Source organism: Pseudopodoces humilis, chromosome 3 (genome assembly GCF_049639895.1).
Source record: "Pseudopodoces humilis isolate 2021_Gansu_Grassland_sample_001 chromosome 3, ASM4963989v1, whole genome shotgun sequence".
Classification (NCBI taxonomy): Eukaryota; Metazoa; Chordata; class Aves; order Passeriformes; family Paridae; genus Pseudopodoces; species Pseudopodoces humilis.
The window spans coordinates 81,728,418-81,743,954 of record NC_142202.1 but is presented as its reverse complement, the minus strand read 5'-3'; the positions used below and the strand labels follow the sequence as shown (position 1 = coordinate 81,743,954).

Below are 15,537 nucleotides of genomic sequence, written 5' to 3'. Positions count from 1 at the left end.
TTTATAAGAAATCCTGTAATAGCAGATTGAAGCTACTGCATTAACTAAAAGGATATCCCTATAGCCTCATCCATTTTTCAGGTAAAAGAAAAATCCATGTCTTCTTAGGAGGGATTGTGAAGACAGATTGCTGCAGGAAAGCAAACTGATTGGGGCAAAAAGAATGGCCACTTCATGCTTCTTTCTTATTGATCATACTTGGCAACGTCTGCAGTCTTCTGGCACTACAGGTATTTCTAAGGAGTTTGACAGGGTCAAAGATACCTGTACCTAACTCAGAGATAATCTAGTATCACCTAAAAAGCAAAGGCCATGAAGCTTCCATTAACACATGTATAAGCTAAGAGATCTTTCTCAGAAGAATTTTCCATTTTAGTACAGGATATGTCTTCTCAGAGGCAGCAAGCCCTGTAGAACATATAGGAGCTTGTTGTAAAACTTTAACTAGACCCAATGCATAAAGTTGCTCTCTACAGCCAAAGAAATAAAGATTAGACTTTAACTAGTTAATTATAATTTTCTTTCCTAGACCTATCATTTTTTTCTTCCCTCATTTGGGTAGTTCTGAACAGTTATCAGGTCACTCACTACTTGCATTTTTTTTTCTTTCTTTCTTTTTAGATTTTTCTTAAAGAGACACTTCATCTCATTCACCTGAAGTCGTATTTTCCAATCACAAAATCATCTGCATGGCTCATCTCTGGATACTCTACAAACATTTAAATTGGCCTTGCACTGGTTTCTCAGGAACCAGTCAAGCCCCTGCTGCTTTATCTCACAAAAAATTCTGTATTAGCATAATGTCACAGTATGGTGATAATGACTGGCAAGAAAACACAGGTAAGTATCAGAGAATCAAAGAATGGCATGGAAGGGACCTTCACTTCAAACTACCCTGTCATGATCAGGGACACCTCCCACTAGAGACTGCTCAGAGTCCCATCCAACCTGGTCTTGAACACTTCCAGAGATGGGGCATCCACAGCTTCTCTGGGCATCCTGTTCCAGTGCCTCACCACCCTCACGGTAAAGAATTTCTTCCCATGTATGATATTGGTAAAGCTAAAGATGACATGACAAAGGTTCCCAAAACCTGGCAAAAAAAAAAGCGTAATAGCTGATCTGGTTTAAGTAGTATTTTTAAAAATTAATTTATACAACAGTAGAGAGAAAGCAAGTTTTTTTTTTTTTAAATCTTGGACAATAAATCTAAACATCTGAGTTCAGTATTTTGTCTATCCTTAAGCTTTAAATAGTCAGGAACAAACTTGTTCTTGACCCAAACAAATTAGAGACAACAAAATTTTACGGTAAAGTATGTCATTTTAACAAGCCATAGAACATAAAAATAAGGTGAAGGAGTAAAAATATTCAGCCTCAAGAATTGAATAATGAGAGAACATACCCCAAAAATCAAAACAAGGAAACCCACATATTCTAATTTTGCGGTACAAAATCTTGTTGTGGTCAGAAATGAGAGATGCCCACACCAAAAGCAAGAGGACTACAAGGGCAGACTAACAGGTACCACCCACAACCAGTTGTGGCTCTGTTTTGAATTTCAAGGCTTTGTAACTGACTGCTTAGCCTTCTTTAAAGCTGTATACAGCAACATAAATTCAAAATGCCACAGAGCTGAGAGCAACATCTCCTGCAGCTAATGAACACCTGTGTAATGTGCATGTGTTTCATAAACTCCCATTAAAGCAACAGGAAGGCCTAATCCCAATTTGCTGTTAAAAGGCCAGATGTATTTTAACTAGCCTTCCAGTTATTCTGATCACCATTCTAGTCTTCTCAGGACTCCCGTCACTCAGTCATTAACACCATATTGTCTTTGTGCCTATTTACATCAATTACATGATACACATGTTTCAGACAAGGATAATAATGGAATTACTATGAAGTTCAGGACACATGACAATTTACCATCAAGTCTCAAGATTTTCAAGTCCAAAGAGATTACCTTGCTCAAATTGTATTTGATTTATCTCCTCCATTGATTATGATCACTTGTGGGGACAGTACAAATGCTCTGCTTCAAGGAATAATAAAAATATAATCCTCACTGAAGCTTACACAAGATTTGCAAGATACAAGGCCTTGAGGCATGAAGCATTCTTCTTGTTGCCAAATCTTTTCCAAACATCACAAATGCAAGATGCACTCCCAATGCAGCGACACCTGCATGCTTTTTCTTAAATAAGTTATGGAATGAACAGATGAAAGCAAACAAAACCCCCAGCTCTACCACACAATATGATTTTATAAACTAGTTGCAGACTTTATGATCCAGTCTATGTATTTCTAAAGCAATAAAAGTACTGCACAAAACACACTCATGAAGCTTTTCTTCTACTGAAACTTTTATTCAAACTTTCGTGGGTTTTGCCAAAACTGTTTCTCAGAGCTCAGACAGGACATGTCTTTACTTCACACAAAAGTGCTGGGGTTTGGCACTATGAACATAGTTGTAAGGGTATCAGTAAGCAGTAATACAAACACAGGATTTATGCACATCCAATGTTGCAATAACAGATTAGTCTGTTGGCCCACACAGAGTTTTATAATGCTGAAAGGGATGACCACAGAGTATGATGATCTTCTCTATAGACAGATATTGCTACTGGATTCTCTCAGTTTAAATGTAAATTCCTTGAAAAATGTGAAAGGTTATTAACATCAGTTCAATAATAACTCTGCAAGGTCTTATCCACTGCAGAGTCAGGTGTTACAGACTCAGCACACATACAGGACAGTAAATTCAGCACTGATACATGTTTTGCTAATGTGCTAACAGAACAGAAGTCTAGTGATGCTTAACTACATAATAAATGTAAGTAACTTACACCGCTGCTCTTGTAATACAGATATCTGGGGTTGCAGATGAACATTTAGAGATGAACATTTAGAGAGTTTTAAATGCAGTGATTAAGCACGTATGAAAACCAGCAATGGCAAGTGAAATCTACCCAAGAATAATACCAGAAAGCTACAGGAGAAAATGTGCAAGAAGCTGCACAGAAAGCTCTCTGATAAACTACCTGGTTTTCCTGTTTGCAGTATCACAAGGATGCTCCTCATCACTTTGGTTTTACAGAAGGATAAATGAAATGAGACTTTTGTTTTGATTAAAAACTACAAAAGGAGTTACTGAAATGCATTAGCTCTTCAAAGTTCAGAGGCAGAAGTAAATTTACAGTTGTAAGATACATTAGGTCTTCTACTAGCTTAACACAAATACATCAGTCAAAACCTCCAAGGAAAAACAAAACACTAAAACATTTAGAACTTAATTCCTCAACATCCCTTTAACATAAGCAAAAATGACAAATTGGGGGTGAGGAACCAAACATCAAAAAAAGAGACTAATTTTGAAATGCTGATTTTCAAAATATTAACTGAATGACAAAATGCTCTTAAACCAAAAATGATGAAAAGAATGATCAGTATCTGAATCTTTCATTCCCTAATCACAAAGTAGCAAAATCATCAGTTTGGAAGCTACGTAATGCCCACATCCAAACGACTGCTACAACTAAATCTTTTCAATTCTACAGTTGTGCTACCTTCTATGGTAACACATGGCCCCCAAGCTTCTCTAATGGTTTCTGCAATGAAGTTTCTCAGTCTTGGTAAAAAATTCAGAGGTCACTGAAAAGGAGATTGGACAGAGCAGAAAAAATCATGACCTAATTATCAAAGCATTTTGGTGTACTCTGTATGTATTTCTATTGGGCACATCTATTCCTGGTAAACCACTAAATAATGAACTGTAGAAAATATGATTATGAAGTCTCCTATTTACAGCCCAGCTAGTCAATTAAACTACTAACTATTTTTTTTTCTTTATACTACCTCAAACCATTTAAAAACAAGGTGTTAAAATGATATTCTAAGAATAGAAGGACATAAAATCATGTCAGAGAGATTTGCTGGCTCAATAGAAAAAGTGAAAGACATGGGCTAAAAATTCCCTTCTTCCAGCAATATTCTAGGAACATTTAGAAAGCAATAAACCAATTTTTTTATTGGTCATAATTGGGAGAAGGAATCAAGGAGATACTATCTATAAGCAGATAAAAAAAGAAAATAGGAGAACACCATAGTCAAGCATGTAAACTAAGCACAACATGTGCAAGAACTGGAAGAAGACACTTTTAGTTATAGCAGAAATAGATAAGAGGAATAGGAAAATATGATGGAAACAAATCAAACAGTCATGAGTTCATGATTATGCTGAAACAGACAGTGAAACTAGGGATGTGGTGGTTTGACCTGAAGGCCAGGTACCCACCAATGCTGCTCTATCACTCCCCTCCCAGCTGGACAGGGTAGAGAAAGCAGAAGAAAAGGTTCATGAGTTACTCATTATCATGAGGTTGGAAGAGACCTTCAAGATCATCGAGTCCGACCCAGCCCCAACACCACAACTAGACCATGGCACTGAGTGCCACATCCAGTCTTTTATTAAACATATCCAGGGATGGTGACTCCACCACCTCCTCAGGCAGACCATCCTAATACTTTATCACCCTTTCTGTAAAAAACTTTTTCCTAATATCCAACCTGTATTTCCCTTGTTGCAGTTTAAGGCTGTGTCCTCTTGTTCTGTCAGTTGCTGCCTGGTGAAAGAGACCAACCCCCACCTCACCACAAACACCTTTCAGGGAATTGTAGAGTGATAAGGACAGGAAGAGGCCATAAACCTATCAGTGTCATGGACAAAACAGGCATGACTGGGAAATTATGTGAATTTATTACCAATCAAAATCTGAGTTGTATAATGAGAAGTAGAACAAACCTGAAAAGCACCTTTCTCCCAAACCTTCTCTCCTTCCCAGGCTTAACTTCACTCCTGATTCTCTGCCTTCTCCCTACCAGTGGCAATGAGGGACAGGGAATAGGGATTACAGTCAGTTCATCACACGTTGTTTCTGATGCTGCTTCTTCCTTAGGAGGAGGAGTCTTTCCCCTGCTCCGGTATCAGGTTGCTCCCACAGGAGACAGTCCTCCACGAAATTCTCCTGCCCAAGTCCTTCTCACAGACTGCAGCTCTTCACAAACTGATCCAGTGTGGATGTCTGCAGCCCTATGGACCTCCACAGGCATCAGGGGCACAGGTGGCTCATCATGGTCTTTCCCATGGGCTGCAGGGGAATCTCTGCTCCAGCACCTGGACCAACTCCTTGCCTTCTTTCCCTGACCTCCATGTCTGGAGAATGGTTCGTCTCACATATTCTCACTCCTCTCTCTTCTGGCTGCAATTACTTCTGTGCCATTTCCCCTGCCCCGCCTTCTTAAATATATTATCATAGAATCATAGAATGGCTTGGCTGGGAAAGGGACATTAAAGATCAATCACTTCAAACAACTCTGTCATGAATGGGGACATCTTCCTCTAGACTGGGTTGTTTAGAGCCCCATCCAACCTGGCTTTAATTCCCAGGGATGGGGCATCCACAGCTTCTCTGGGCAAGCAGTTCCATCACACCATCCTCAGAGTAAAGAATTTTTTCCTAATACCTAATCTAAACTTCCTCTGTTTCAATTTGAAGCCATTCCTCCCTATCCTCTCACTACATGCCCTTGTAAAAAGTTTCTTTCCATTTTTCTTTTGGGCTCCTTTTAGAGACTGGTAGGATACAATTAGGTCACCCCAAAGCTTTCTCTTTTCCAGGCTGAACAACTCCAATTTTCCTAGCCTTTACTCATAGGGATGTTGCTCCATCCCTCTAATCAACTTGGTGGCCCTGCTCTAGATTTGCTCCAATAGGTCATTGTCCTTTGTGGGCTGGGGACCCCCAGAGGTGGAAGCTGTACTCAATGCAGGGTGTCACAAGAGTGGAATAGAGGGACAGACTCAGCTGCCTCAATCTGCTGGCCATGCTACTTTTGATGGTGTCATTGTTGTCACAGAGATTTTGCTATCACTGATTGGCTCAGTCTTGGCTAGCAGTGGGCCTATCTTGGAATGGGCTGGCACTGGCTCTGCTGGACATGGGGGAATCTTCCAGCATAGCTCCCCAGTACCAAAACCTTGCCATGGAAACACAATATAAGGGAAGAATTCCATGGTACAAACACACACAATTCCACAGAGAGAGTGAACACTCCAGGACAGGAGTTAAGGATCAAACCACTGAAATTACTCAAGTAACTAAAGAAAGAAGTTGAGTTGTAGGACATAAGCAAAACAAAACCAAGAGCAATTGATGCCCACAGGCATGTCACACTATCTTGCATCAAATACAAGCCAAACTGAGGTAGCTTATTCTTCTTCACCTTCCATGAGAGAAAGGTAATCTAGCTCATGCTTATCTTGAGATCCAAGCACACCCAAAGGGAGTTAATACAAACCACCTTCCACACTGTTCATCTCTAGGCTTGCCTTGCAGCTACTTATTGCTTTGCCTACAAGCTAGGGTGCAGTACTCAAAACCCCAACAAGGCTAACACCTAAGTATTGCCAAGCCTGAATCTCAGAGCTGCCTTCATTTACATCCTTAAAATTCCACAAGACTTTGAAGTTCATACACTCAGAAGCACTTGAGTTTGACAACACTGAGCATAGCTGTACCCACTTGTCATCACACAAAATCCAGTAACTGTATTCAGCATCTACATCCTCCTAAATGAGGTGTCAGTCAGACAGTCCCACTCAAAGAGCTCCTTATGAAGTGCAGTGGTACCTCCAACTTGGTTTCCAAATGCAGCTTGAGAAAGCAAAGCCTTGTCATATATTTACTAGTCAGAGAAGTCCTACCTTATGGATGAGATCTGTGCTTAAAATCACACTGTCACAACTTCTGCGCTCCAGGAACACTCCACTCATATCAACACCCTTTAAAAGCCCAAACTGTCATTCTTTTAATGGTCAACTCTTTTTAGATAAATGAACTCTCATTTAGCTCCAGTTTGTCAGGCCATTCAGGCATTCATTCAACCCTACTTGCTTTACCTCAAAAAACTCTGCAGTACACACAACAGCCTCTTCTCCCCCTGAGCCTTATATCCTAGCAAATTCTTCCCCTCAAAGTCTTCTCCATATCTGTTTGTCTTTTAATTCATTCACCTTTTATCTAAGTGCTCTCCTAATCCATCTGAATCAAGTAACTCCAAAAACCTGTCTGGACTGGCAGAAGAAAAAGTGGAGTCTTGCTTCACCCACTCCTCATGACTCCTGATCTACAAGACCTTAAAAGGAACTACATGCTATGTCCCCTAAGCTTCCTCTACTACCTGTCCTTATGCAGCCTTTGACACTCTTCCCTGGTTGCACAGGACAGCTGCCTTGAATATAACCTCTTCTGGTGGTTCATATCTATAACGACAGCCCTGACACATGCCTCTTCTCCCTGAGCACAGCACAAATGCAGGGTGACAGCTACAAACGCTTCAAATGTAGTCAAGGTACTCTAACTAGAGACAGACACCTACGAACAAGAGTTCAGCCACTATCCATGATCAATCTATGTAACCAGTGGAGTCTCCAGGATGACTGCACCTGCTTCATAGCAAGGAAATTTCAACTTCTCAAGAATTCTTCACCTCTGGCTGCAGTATGGGGCTCCAGGACCATGTACTCATTTACACCTCATGATGCCTCAGCTGAGAAACAGGATTTGCTGAGAACTCTGCAACAGCAATTTACAATGTGCCAAATTTTAAACATCTAGTCATTTGGCCTTCTGCAGTAAATACTAAGGCCATGCAATCAGCTTGGTTAAATTCTGTATACAGCCATTTCCTGATTTTTTCCCCATGGATTCTCCTTTAAGAGTATTCATAACAACTTGTTTCCTTCGAAGATTTCAAGACATGCTACCTACACACTTTTAGAATGAATTTTCAAACATTCAGTTATTGTCATTTTGTCTACACATTTCCTTTTCCTTCTGGAATATGATGATGAGTGTTCAAACAGAAGTTTGTATCACAGTCTTACTGGTGCTCTTTGAAGGTTTTTTTTCTGTTTCGTATCTTTGCTGGAGCTGAGATTTGCATATCATCCCTACAACTTCTCCTCCTTCATTTTAGTAAAGAGAAGTCTTCCACACATAATTCAGCTTCTCATTCATAAGAGTTCATTTTGCTTGATGCTATTCCCTCATGACCAAGGTCTTGAAGCGTGCTGACCCAAGATCTCTAAGTAGACATTTCCCTCTCACTAATGTACTTTTCTGAATGGTGTTTCCATTTCCAAAAATGCTTGGTATCTGTTTAGTGCTGATTATGTCTTTTGAGTTTTACAGTCTGGTAAAATCTCCTGATGATGAAACAGGGATAGAATTTCCCTCAAACACCCAGCAAATTGCCTTCAATACCAAGCCTTCTTTTTTTCCTTCACTAATAAGTTCCTTCCCTTCACGAACTGGCAATTAAATGTCAAATGAATCAAGTAAACTGAGATGCTCCTATTGCTCATTTTAGTTGACAGCAGCCTCATATGATCAAGGCGTTAACATTCTTTACTTTTGTAATCAATTTCTCCAAGTGCTGCTTCTGCCACAGGATTTCCTTTGTGTTTCTGCCACAAGACAGTCAGCCCAGTGAGACAGCTTCTCCATCTCCCTGTCTAATCCTTCTGTTTTACCCAGTAATGGCCAGACTGAAAAAACTGTTCCTTTGAAAAGAAAATTGTGTCTGCAAGACAAGTATTGTGTCATATGACCAAATCTGATGCTCAGCTGGCCCTCAGAATGTTTAGGAAAACATTCTGCTTTGTTTCTGTGAAACAGACTTCATGAACCTTAATCTCACCCGTCATTCTCTTTCCCCGTCATCACCCTCTGAAGCACTTTCACTGGGATTCTACTTGTCTCCAGCTTTGGCACAAATCCTCAGCTACAAGGGACTACTTGCACTCAGAGTGTTCTGCTAAGCACCCCAGTGAACTTTTCTCGAGCTTAAACTCCCAGGATTCTTTGGTCATACTTGGGTTCTCCATGGGGGAAGGTACAAGGGAAGAAGAAATGTGCTTTGTTCTGGTTCTGTTCCCTGGACTGAAAAAGCAAATGAACCTGAACTTCCTGGCATTTTAAAATTAGTCCCAAGATCTCCTAGCAAAAGCATTTATGGCAATCGGTTTTCTCAAGGAAGCTGCTCCAATGGTTCACTTTTCAGGCAAGTGGCTGTAAGTCTCCCATCCTCTTTTATCAGTTTCCCAGCTAATAAAACTGGCAGTTGATGTTGCTCCTGAACAAGATGCTATGTAGAATACCACCCTACCACTAAAGTGAAAGTTTGCATCTCTCTCCTTTCCTACTGATGGAAAAAGTCTGTAATCTTATTAACTGCAACAGCTGTAAATAGTTGCTGTTCCAAAGCAGTCCCATGTGGCCTGGGATGGCTCTGCCTCCTTTTAAACTCTTGAGCTCCAAGAACAATCATTCTCACCCAAAGTCAGAGAACCCTTCTGTTCCTTAGCTCAGTACATTCAAATTAACTAGCTCCTCTAAAGAAATCTTCTTGTACAGCATTTCACAAATCTTCTTTTCTAGCCATGGTCTCCTATTCCCCCTCTCCAACTGACAATGGTCTCTTCACCCACATTTTGAGATTTCCACACTCTTCTTTCCTGGATTGTGTCCTAAGTTATTCATCTTAATAGTTCCCCTGGACTCAGCCTGGAACCTCCCTTTAAGTCACTTGCTCAGTCATCTAATCATACCCTTAATCCGTCCTGGCAAATCCAACCCCAACCAGCTACTTGAGCTGAGAGAAAGAAGGAAGCCCTGCCCTAGCAATTACATGGCACTGGTCCCATGCCCTCACAGAAATAAGGGCATGGAATTCCTAGATCATATTTCCTGATAGTAACTGTTCCTCCGACCACCTTTTTTTTTTCTCTTGATGACCGCTAAGAACATGTTTTTTACCTTTCTATACCTTCTTGAAGTTTATGCCTTCCTAAATAATGTCCTTCAGCCTTCTAGGTGAACATATGATTACAATGGATTTTGGGCTTTCATGAAAGGTGACTGGAAAGTAGTCAAGAAAGGAGAGAAAAAAAGTCGTTTTTCAACAAATGAACAAGCAAAAACATTAAGCTAATGCTGAAAATGTATTTGATAATGTATACGGGGGAAAAGTCACAGAACACTGCTATTATTCCCAAATGCAAGACTTAAAAAACCAAAATCACAAACAAATCAGCTTCAGACAGCATACTTAATGCTAAAAGAAATTGGAACATCAACTCAAAATCCATTTAGGCTCATCATACACTTGGTCTTTTGGGGTTTTTTTGGTCTCAGAAAAGGTCAGTTGGTTTTTAAATAGCACAAAGCAGGGGAGGAAAATTATCAAAACTTTAATGTGCAAAAATAAAGCAGCACAAGACTCAGCGGGATGTTATGGCACAGTTCCACACAAGTCTCATCACAGGAGTCCGAGGCAGCAGGAGAAAACACCTGCTGGCAGATCAATCTTGCTGAATACAGAGAACAGGGCTAAAGACACACAGGTGTTCAATAAATGGAAGTGGGAAATGGAGAGAATAAGTGTAGGAGTAGTAGTGGGAATAAAATTTCTTCACATTTTGTTGTGTAATTTTGCTGTGTAGTAGTGTTTCAGTATGATTTATTGTGTAATGCTATTGCATAGCATCATTTGTTGAGCAACTCTGCTGCGTGGTATAGTTTTTTTACTTAATGATATTGAACATTAGGCAATGGTCTTGCATGCCATAATTTGTGTTTTCTGTTGAGCAACATCACTGTCATAGCTCTTAACACAAAGGTGAATTGCATGAATTCATAACAATGCTGAATTCACAATTTTAACATATCATAGAATGGTCTGGGTTCCAAGGGACCTTAAAGGTCATCTACTTCCAACTAACCTGCCATGGTCAGAGATACCTTCCACTAGAATTTCAGAGCCTTGACCAATTCCAGGGATGGGGCATCCTCAAGTTCTCTGGGCAACCTCTTCCTGTGCCACATCACCCCTGCAGGAGGAAATTTTTTTCCAATTTCTAATCTAAACCTACTCTCTTTCTGTCTGAAGCCATCACCTTGTCCTACCACTACATGCCCTTGTGTAAAAGGTCCCACTCCTGTCACACCCCCTTAGGTACTGGAAGGATGCTGTATGTATCTGAGATGGCAAATGGAGACAATTATTTTTGTCAGAACAAAGACACATGCAGAAAAGCAGCAAACTGAGCAGGTATTTTTGCAGAACTTAGGGTATTAAAAAATTATTTCCCTGAACAGCCACACAACACTGCCTCATGAATAACACTTTCTTATCCTGAGCTACTTTGTAATCACAACAGGAGATATTACATGTTTCACCCATCCCTACCCTACTGTAAAAACTACAGGAGAATCTTGTTTCACATACTACTGAGTACAAATAACAACTGTAATGTGCTTTTCATGTGACTTAGGCTCTACCCAAAACTAACTTTGCAGGGACCTGCTGAAATGAAGCATCAGAACAAGAAACTCTCCACAAAATAGGACTGATTACTTCATTACAATGGAATCCTGCTTTAACAGCGATGCTACTGAACTTAAAGCAAGAATCAAAAATTTTCCTTTAGCAAATCAGTAAGACTTATGCATATTTTAGGGGCAATAACATGTCATCCTACTACTGCGTAACATCCTCCAAAGAAGCAGAAAAAAAAGTTTGCTCCATATGTAATATCACTGTCAGTTACTTCATTGTTACATTCTTTGCATTTACTTGTTTGTTCTTTCCCCCCCCCCCCATCATTTTTGCTCACAATAAACACTGTCTATTAACAGACTTAAATAAATATTTTTGAACTTCAGGAAATATTATCAGAACTTGAAGTATTTTTTTTTTCAATTAAATCAAGTAATCTACAAGGTTATCAACTTTGTACCCCCATCTATTTTTATATTCATCTGAAAATGCTATTGATTGACTAGAACAGCATCTCTTTCATGTGTTACCTGGCAGTCTATGAACAATAGTATATTGCAGGAGTCAGAGAGCAAACACTGGTAGATTACAATGCAGTGCTGCTGCAAGCATTTTTATCTGCTCTCATATTCTAGCAGTTTTTAAAAACAGGATAGAAAAATATGCATGCAGGCTCAATTTTTAAAATATTGCAAAACACAGAAGTTATGGAAAGGAAAACTGTGAAAAAAGTGAGCTCCTTCCATCTATAACGTAAGATTAATTTATTATCTGACAGATGGCAGAAGGGAGGGGGGCGGAAAAGCAAAGACTGCTGATGCAGTGAGCTTCCCGTCTGTAATGAAGGCCCCACATTCCCACTTATAACACTGCCACGAAATAAATCCACAGTTGCATGCACTCCAGTTTTGCTCCGTGTGTTTCAAAATAGCTAAACCTCATCGCTGTGTGGACAGCGAAAAGATGAAGAAAACATCCAGAGGAGTAAATGATCCTTCTGTCAGCTGCCCGTGGCTACTCACAACAGCAACTGTGAAAGCTGCGACTCCTTTCATTTGGCACACGAGACAGAACCATTCACGCTGACCAATAACACTTCCAGAGCTACCGGTCACTGCAGCAAGATACCACCTCATTTGCTGTCCGAGCACTGAAAGCTGCTTTTGCACATTTCTCCATATTCCAAGACATTTACTCTTTCTTCAGCATCTGCCACATTGCAGTCGTGGAGCGCCAATACAGGACTGGAGCACATTGAAAACGGGAAACAGCAGAACTGACCCAAACACGTTTAATATAAAATGAAAAGCTGCTGCACTGCCGGTAACAACCATTTCCTCATTTCTTTTGCTGAACTCCACGCGATGCCGACGCGGGGCTCCCACCTGCCGCAGAAGCCGAAGAGCGCCTGAGCTCCGGCACGACTTACCGGAGGACCGCGCTTACCTCCGACATCAGATCCCCGTATGACCACCCCGAGGCACGCCGCGGCGGCAGAGGACCGGAGCAACCACGGCCCTGGGAAGCGGATTTCGCTACGTCCACCCGCGGGCGCCCGGGGGACGCGCTCACCTTGCCGCGGACCGATGCCCCGCGCACCCCGGGCCGCTACACGGGCTTACGGCCGATAAGCAAACACCGCACCGAGCGCACCCGGAGGGGCGAGGCGGCCAGGCGGGAGCGGGGGGGGGGTCTGGCCCCGCCGCGGGCCCATCCCGGGGAGCCGGAGCGCGCTCCGCGTCTCCCGGGAGACGGAGCCATTTTGAGCCGCTGCGCATCAGCGGCGGCGGGCGGGGGGCGCCGGGCACGGCGATGGCGGGGCCGCGGCCGCCCTGGCGCGTTACCTCGGATGCTCCAGGTCCAGCGGTAGAACTCGAGGGTGTCGTTCACCACGCTGGACACCAGGCCCATGGCGCTGGGGGGCTCGGCGGCGGCGGCACCCATGGTGAGCAGCAGCAGCAGCGGCGGAGCCGGCAGACCTGTCTCGGCGCGTGCGTCCGTGCCTCTGCGCCGGGGCTGCTGCTGCTGCTGCCCCTTCTACAGCCGGGGATGTGATTTAAATCTCTATCTCTCCGTATCTTCCCTCCAGACTCCGCCTCGCTCCCGTCACCGGCTCCCGTGCCCCGCGGGCAGGGCGGAGGGCGCGGAGGCGGGGGGCGGCGCGGCGGCGGCCGCGGCTCCGCAGCTCGGTGCTCGCAGCTCGGTGCTCCCGGCTCGGTGCGCAGCGCCCGGCGCGGTGCGGGGCGGGGGCATCACGTGGCCGCCGCCCCGCTGCCCGCCGGCGGCGCCCGCGGAGCGCGGCCCCACGGCCCGGCACGGCCCGGCCGCGCAGGCGCCCGGCGGCCCCGGCCGGGGCTGGTGCGGGAGGCGAGGGGACCCCGCTCCTCCTCCCTCGGGCTGCCGAGGAGGCGCTTGTTATCTCAGGTGGCTTTTTATGTTCAAATAGAAGATTTTTTATTTTTTTAATTTTTTTTACCAGGATTGGAGCGGAGGGGGGAATTACTATTTCAGCCAACTCCTATTTCCATTCTTTCTTTTCTCTTTGTAGCAGTTTGGATTTTTCTTCTCTCTTCCCCTCCTGCTACCCCTTGACAGACATGCCGAGGTTCCGGCGTGAGCGGTGCTGGCGTTACCTCCGTCTGTGCTCATCGAGGCTCTTTTGCTGCTTCCAGGAGCCTCCGCTACGATCCCTTCTCCTCCCAGTACGGATAACACCAGCAACCGCAGCGGGACCTCGCTACCTCCCTGCCCCACCACCTGGTGGCACCTCCCTGACCAGCCTTCTCCAGGCGCTACCGAGTTGCCCTTCGCACACCTCCCCTTATCTCCTGGACCAAGGCCTTTATGGTCGCTTCACGGAGCAGAGAGGTTCAGCTCCCCGGAGCGTTGCTGGGTGCTGCAGGAGAAGCATCCATTCTGCACCCTGAGTTTCAGTCCCAGCAAACCCTCTGTCTGGTGTGAGGGCACCTGCTGCTCCCCACACCTTTTGCTTCTTATCTCCTCCTGGCCAACTTGTCTGTCCCATGATCCTGCATAGTGCACATGGCTGCATGACACCCTCGGGAGAAAGAGGCAGGAGGGGACCTGCTCCATCCAAGTTGCAAGCTTTCCTCCTAGCAGGCAGCAGATCAGATGGTGTCTGCCTCTCCCTCCTCCAGTGCAGCAGCGCCTCTTTCACTTGTTGTCGCTTGGTCTTGGTGAGCACAGCTCGCACTCCTCCTCCTGGGTGAGTCACCCCCGGTTTAGCTCCCGCACTGCTCTGGCTGCTGCGATCCCAGCCCTGTGGACAGGAGAGGCACACTGGCCATCACTAGTTAGTCCGCTGGAAGCAGAGTCACTGCACCAAAACCGAGTGGTTGGCAAGTAGGGATCACCTTCACTGGGAAGCAGAAGAGGAGCTATGTCAACACCTGGAGGCCTCGATGGACAGGGAAGTCCAACTTATCCCAATGCTGGCTGAAAGTTGGAGCGAAGCAAGGTTATCCTATGCGGATGTATGCACAGGTGCTACTTCTCTCACACGAGAAGTCAATCAAAATTCTTCATGAAATACAGTGACTTGAGTTCTGCCTTATATTGATGGCACTGATCATGGCAGAAGGTCTGGTGAGAGCTCTGAAATGGATCTGTCACTGTGTAGGGCAAGGTGAACACCAGTCTGCTTCTCAAGTTGCAGGCAGACAGTGTAGAGTTAGCTGTGTTTCCTGTCTCTCCAACAGGAGAAACCACTGGGGTGTATTGTTGGACATTTAGTATCTTGATATGTGGTTAGCATTGTCTAAAGCACAACTTCAGAACTTTTTGTAACATTATCATTTAAATCAAAAGGAAACCAGGAGATTGAGTCATAATCCTCAAATTGGTACGTGCCCATTTGCATTGGCCACACGCTTGAAACAGAACAGGCTGCTAAATGAATCAACATGACAAAGATTTGCACTCCCCTGCCCTGTTGGGCAAGATGTGGACTTAGGAGAGTGCCGCCAACACAAGAAGTGAAGATCCAGAGTCTAACAAAGAACAAAAAAGGAACAAGACATATTAGCAATATGAATACGTATTTCTGTTAGTAATTATTTATATTATAGCCTTCATATGCTTACTTCTTTATTAGAATGCCTATTTATTCTGTGG

The 15,537-nt window shown here is 43.7% G+C and overlaps 1 protein-coding gene across 1 annotated transcript in view; it reads right to left on the bottom strand.

Moving 5' to 3' along the window:
* Positions 1–13,594, bottom strand: part of ELOVL4 (ELOVL fatty acid elongase 4) — a 38,136-nt gene extending 24,542 nt beyond the window's left edge. The window contains exon 1 of the mRNA XM_005518159.3: positions 13,248–13,594. Coding sequence (XP_005518216.1) covers positions 13,248–13,347 — 100 coding nt within the window. The 5' untranslated portion in view covers positions 13,348–13,594. The remainder of the gene's footprint in view (positions 1–13,247) is intronic.
* Positions 13,595–15,537: the final 1,943 nt, after the last annotated feature.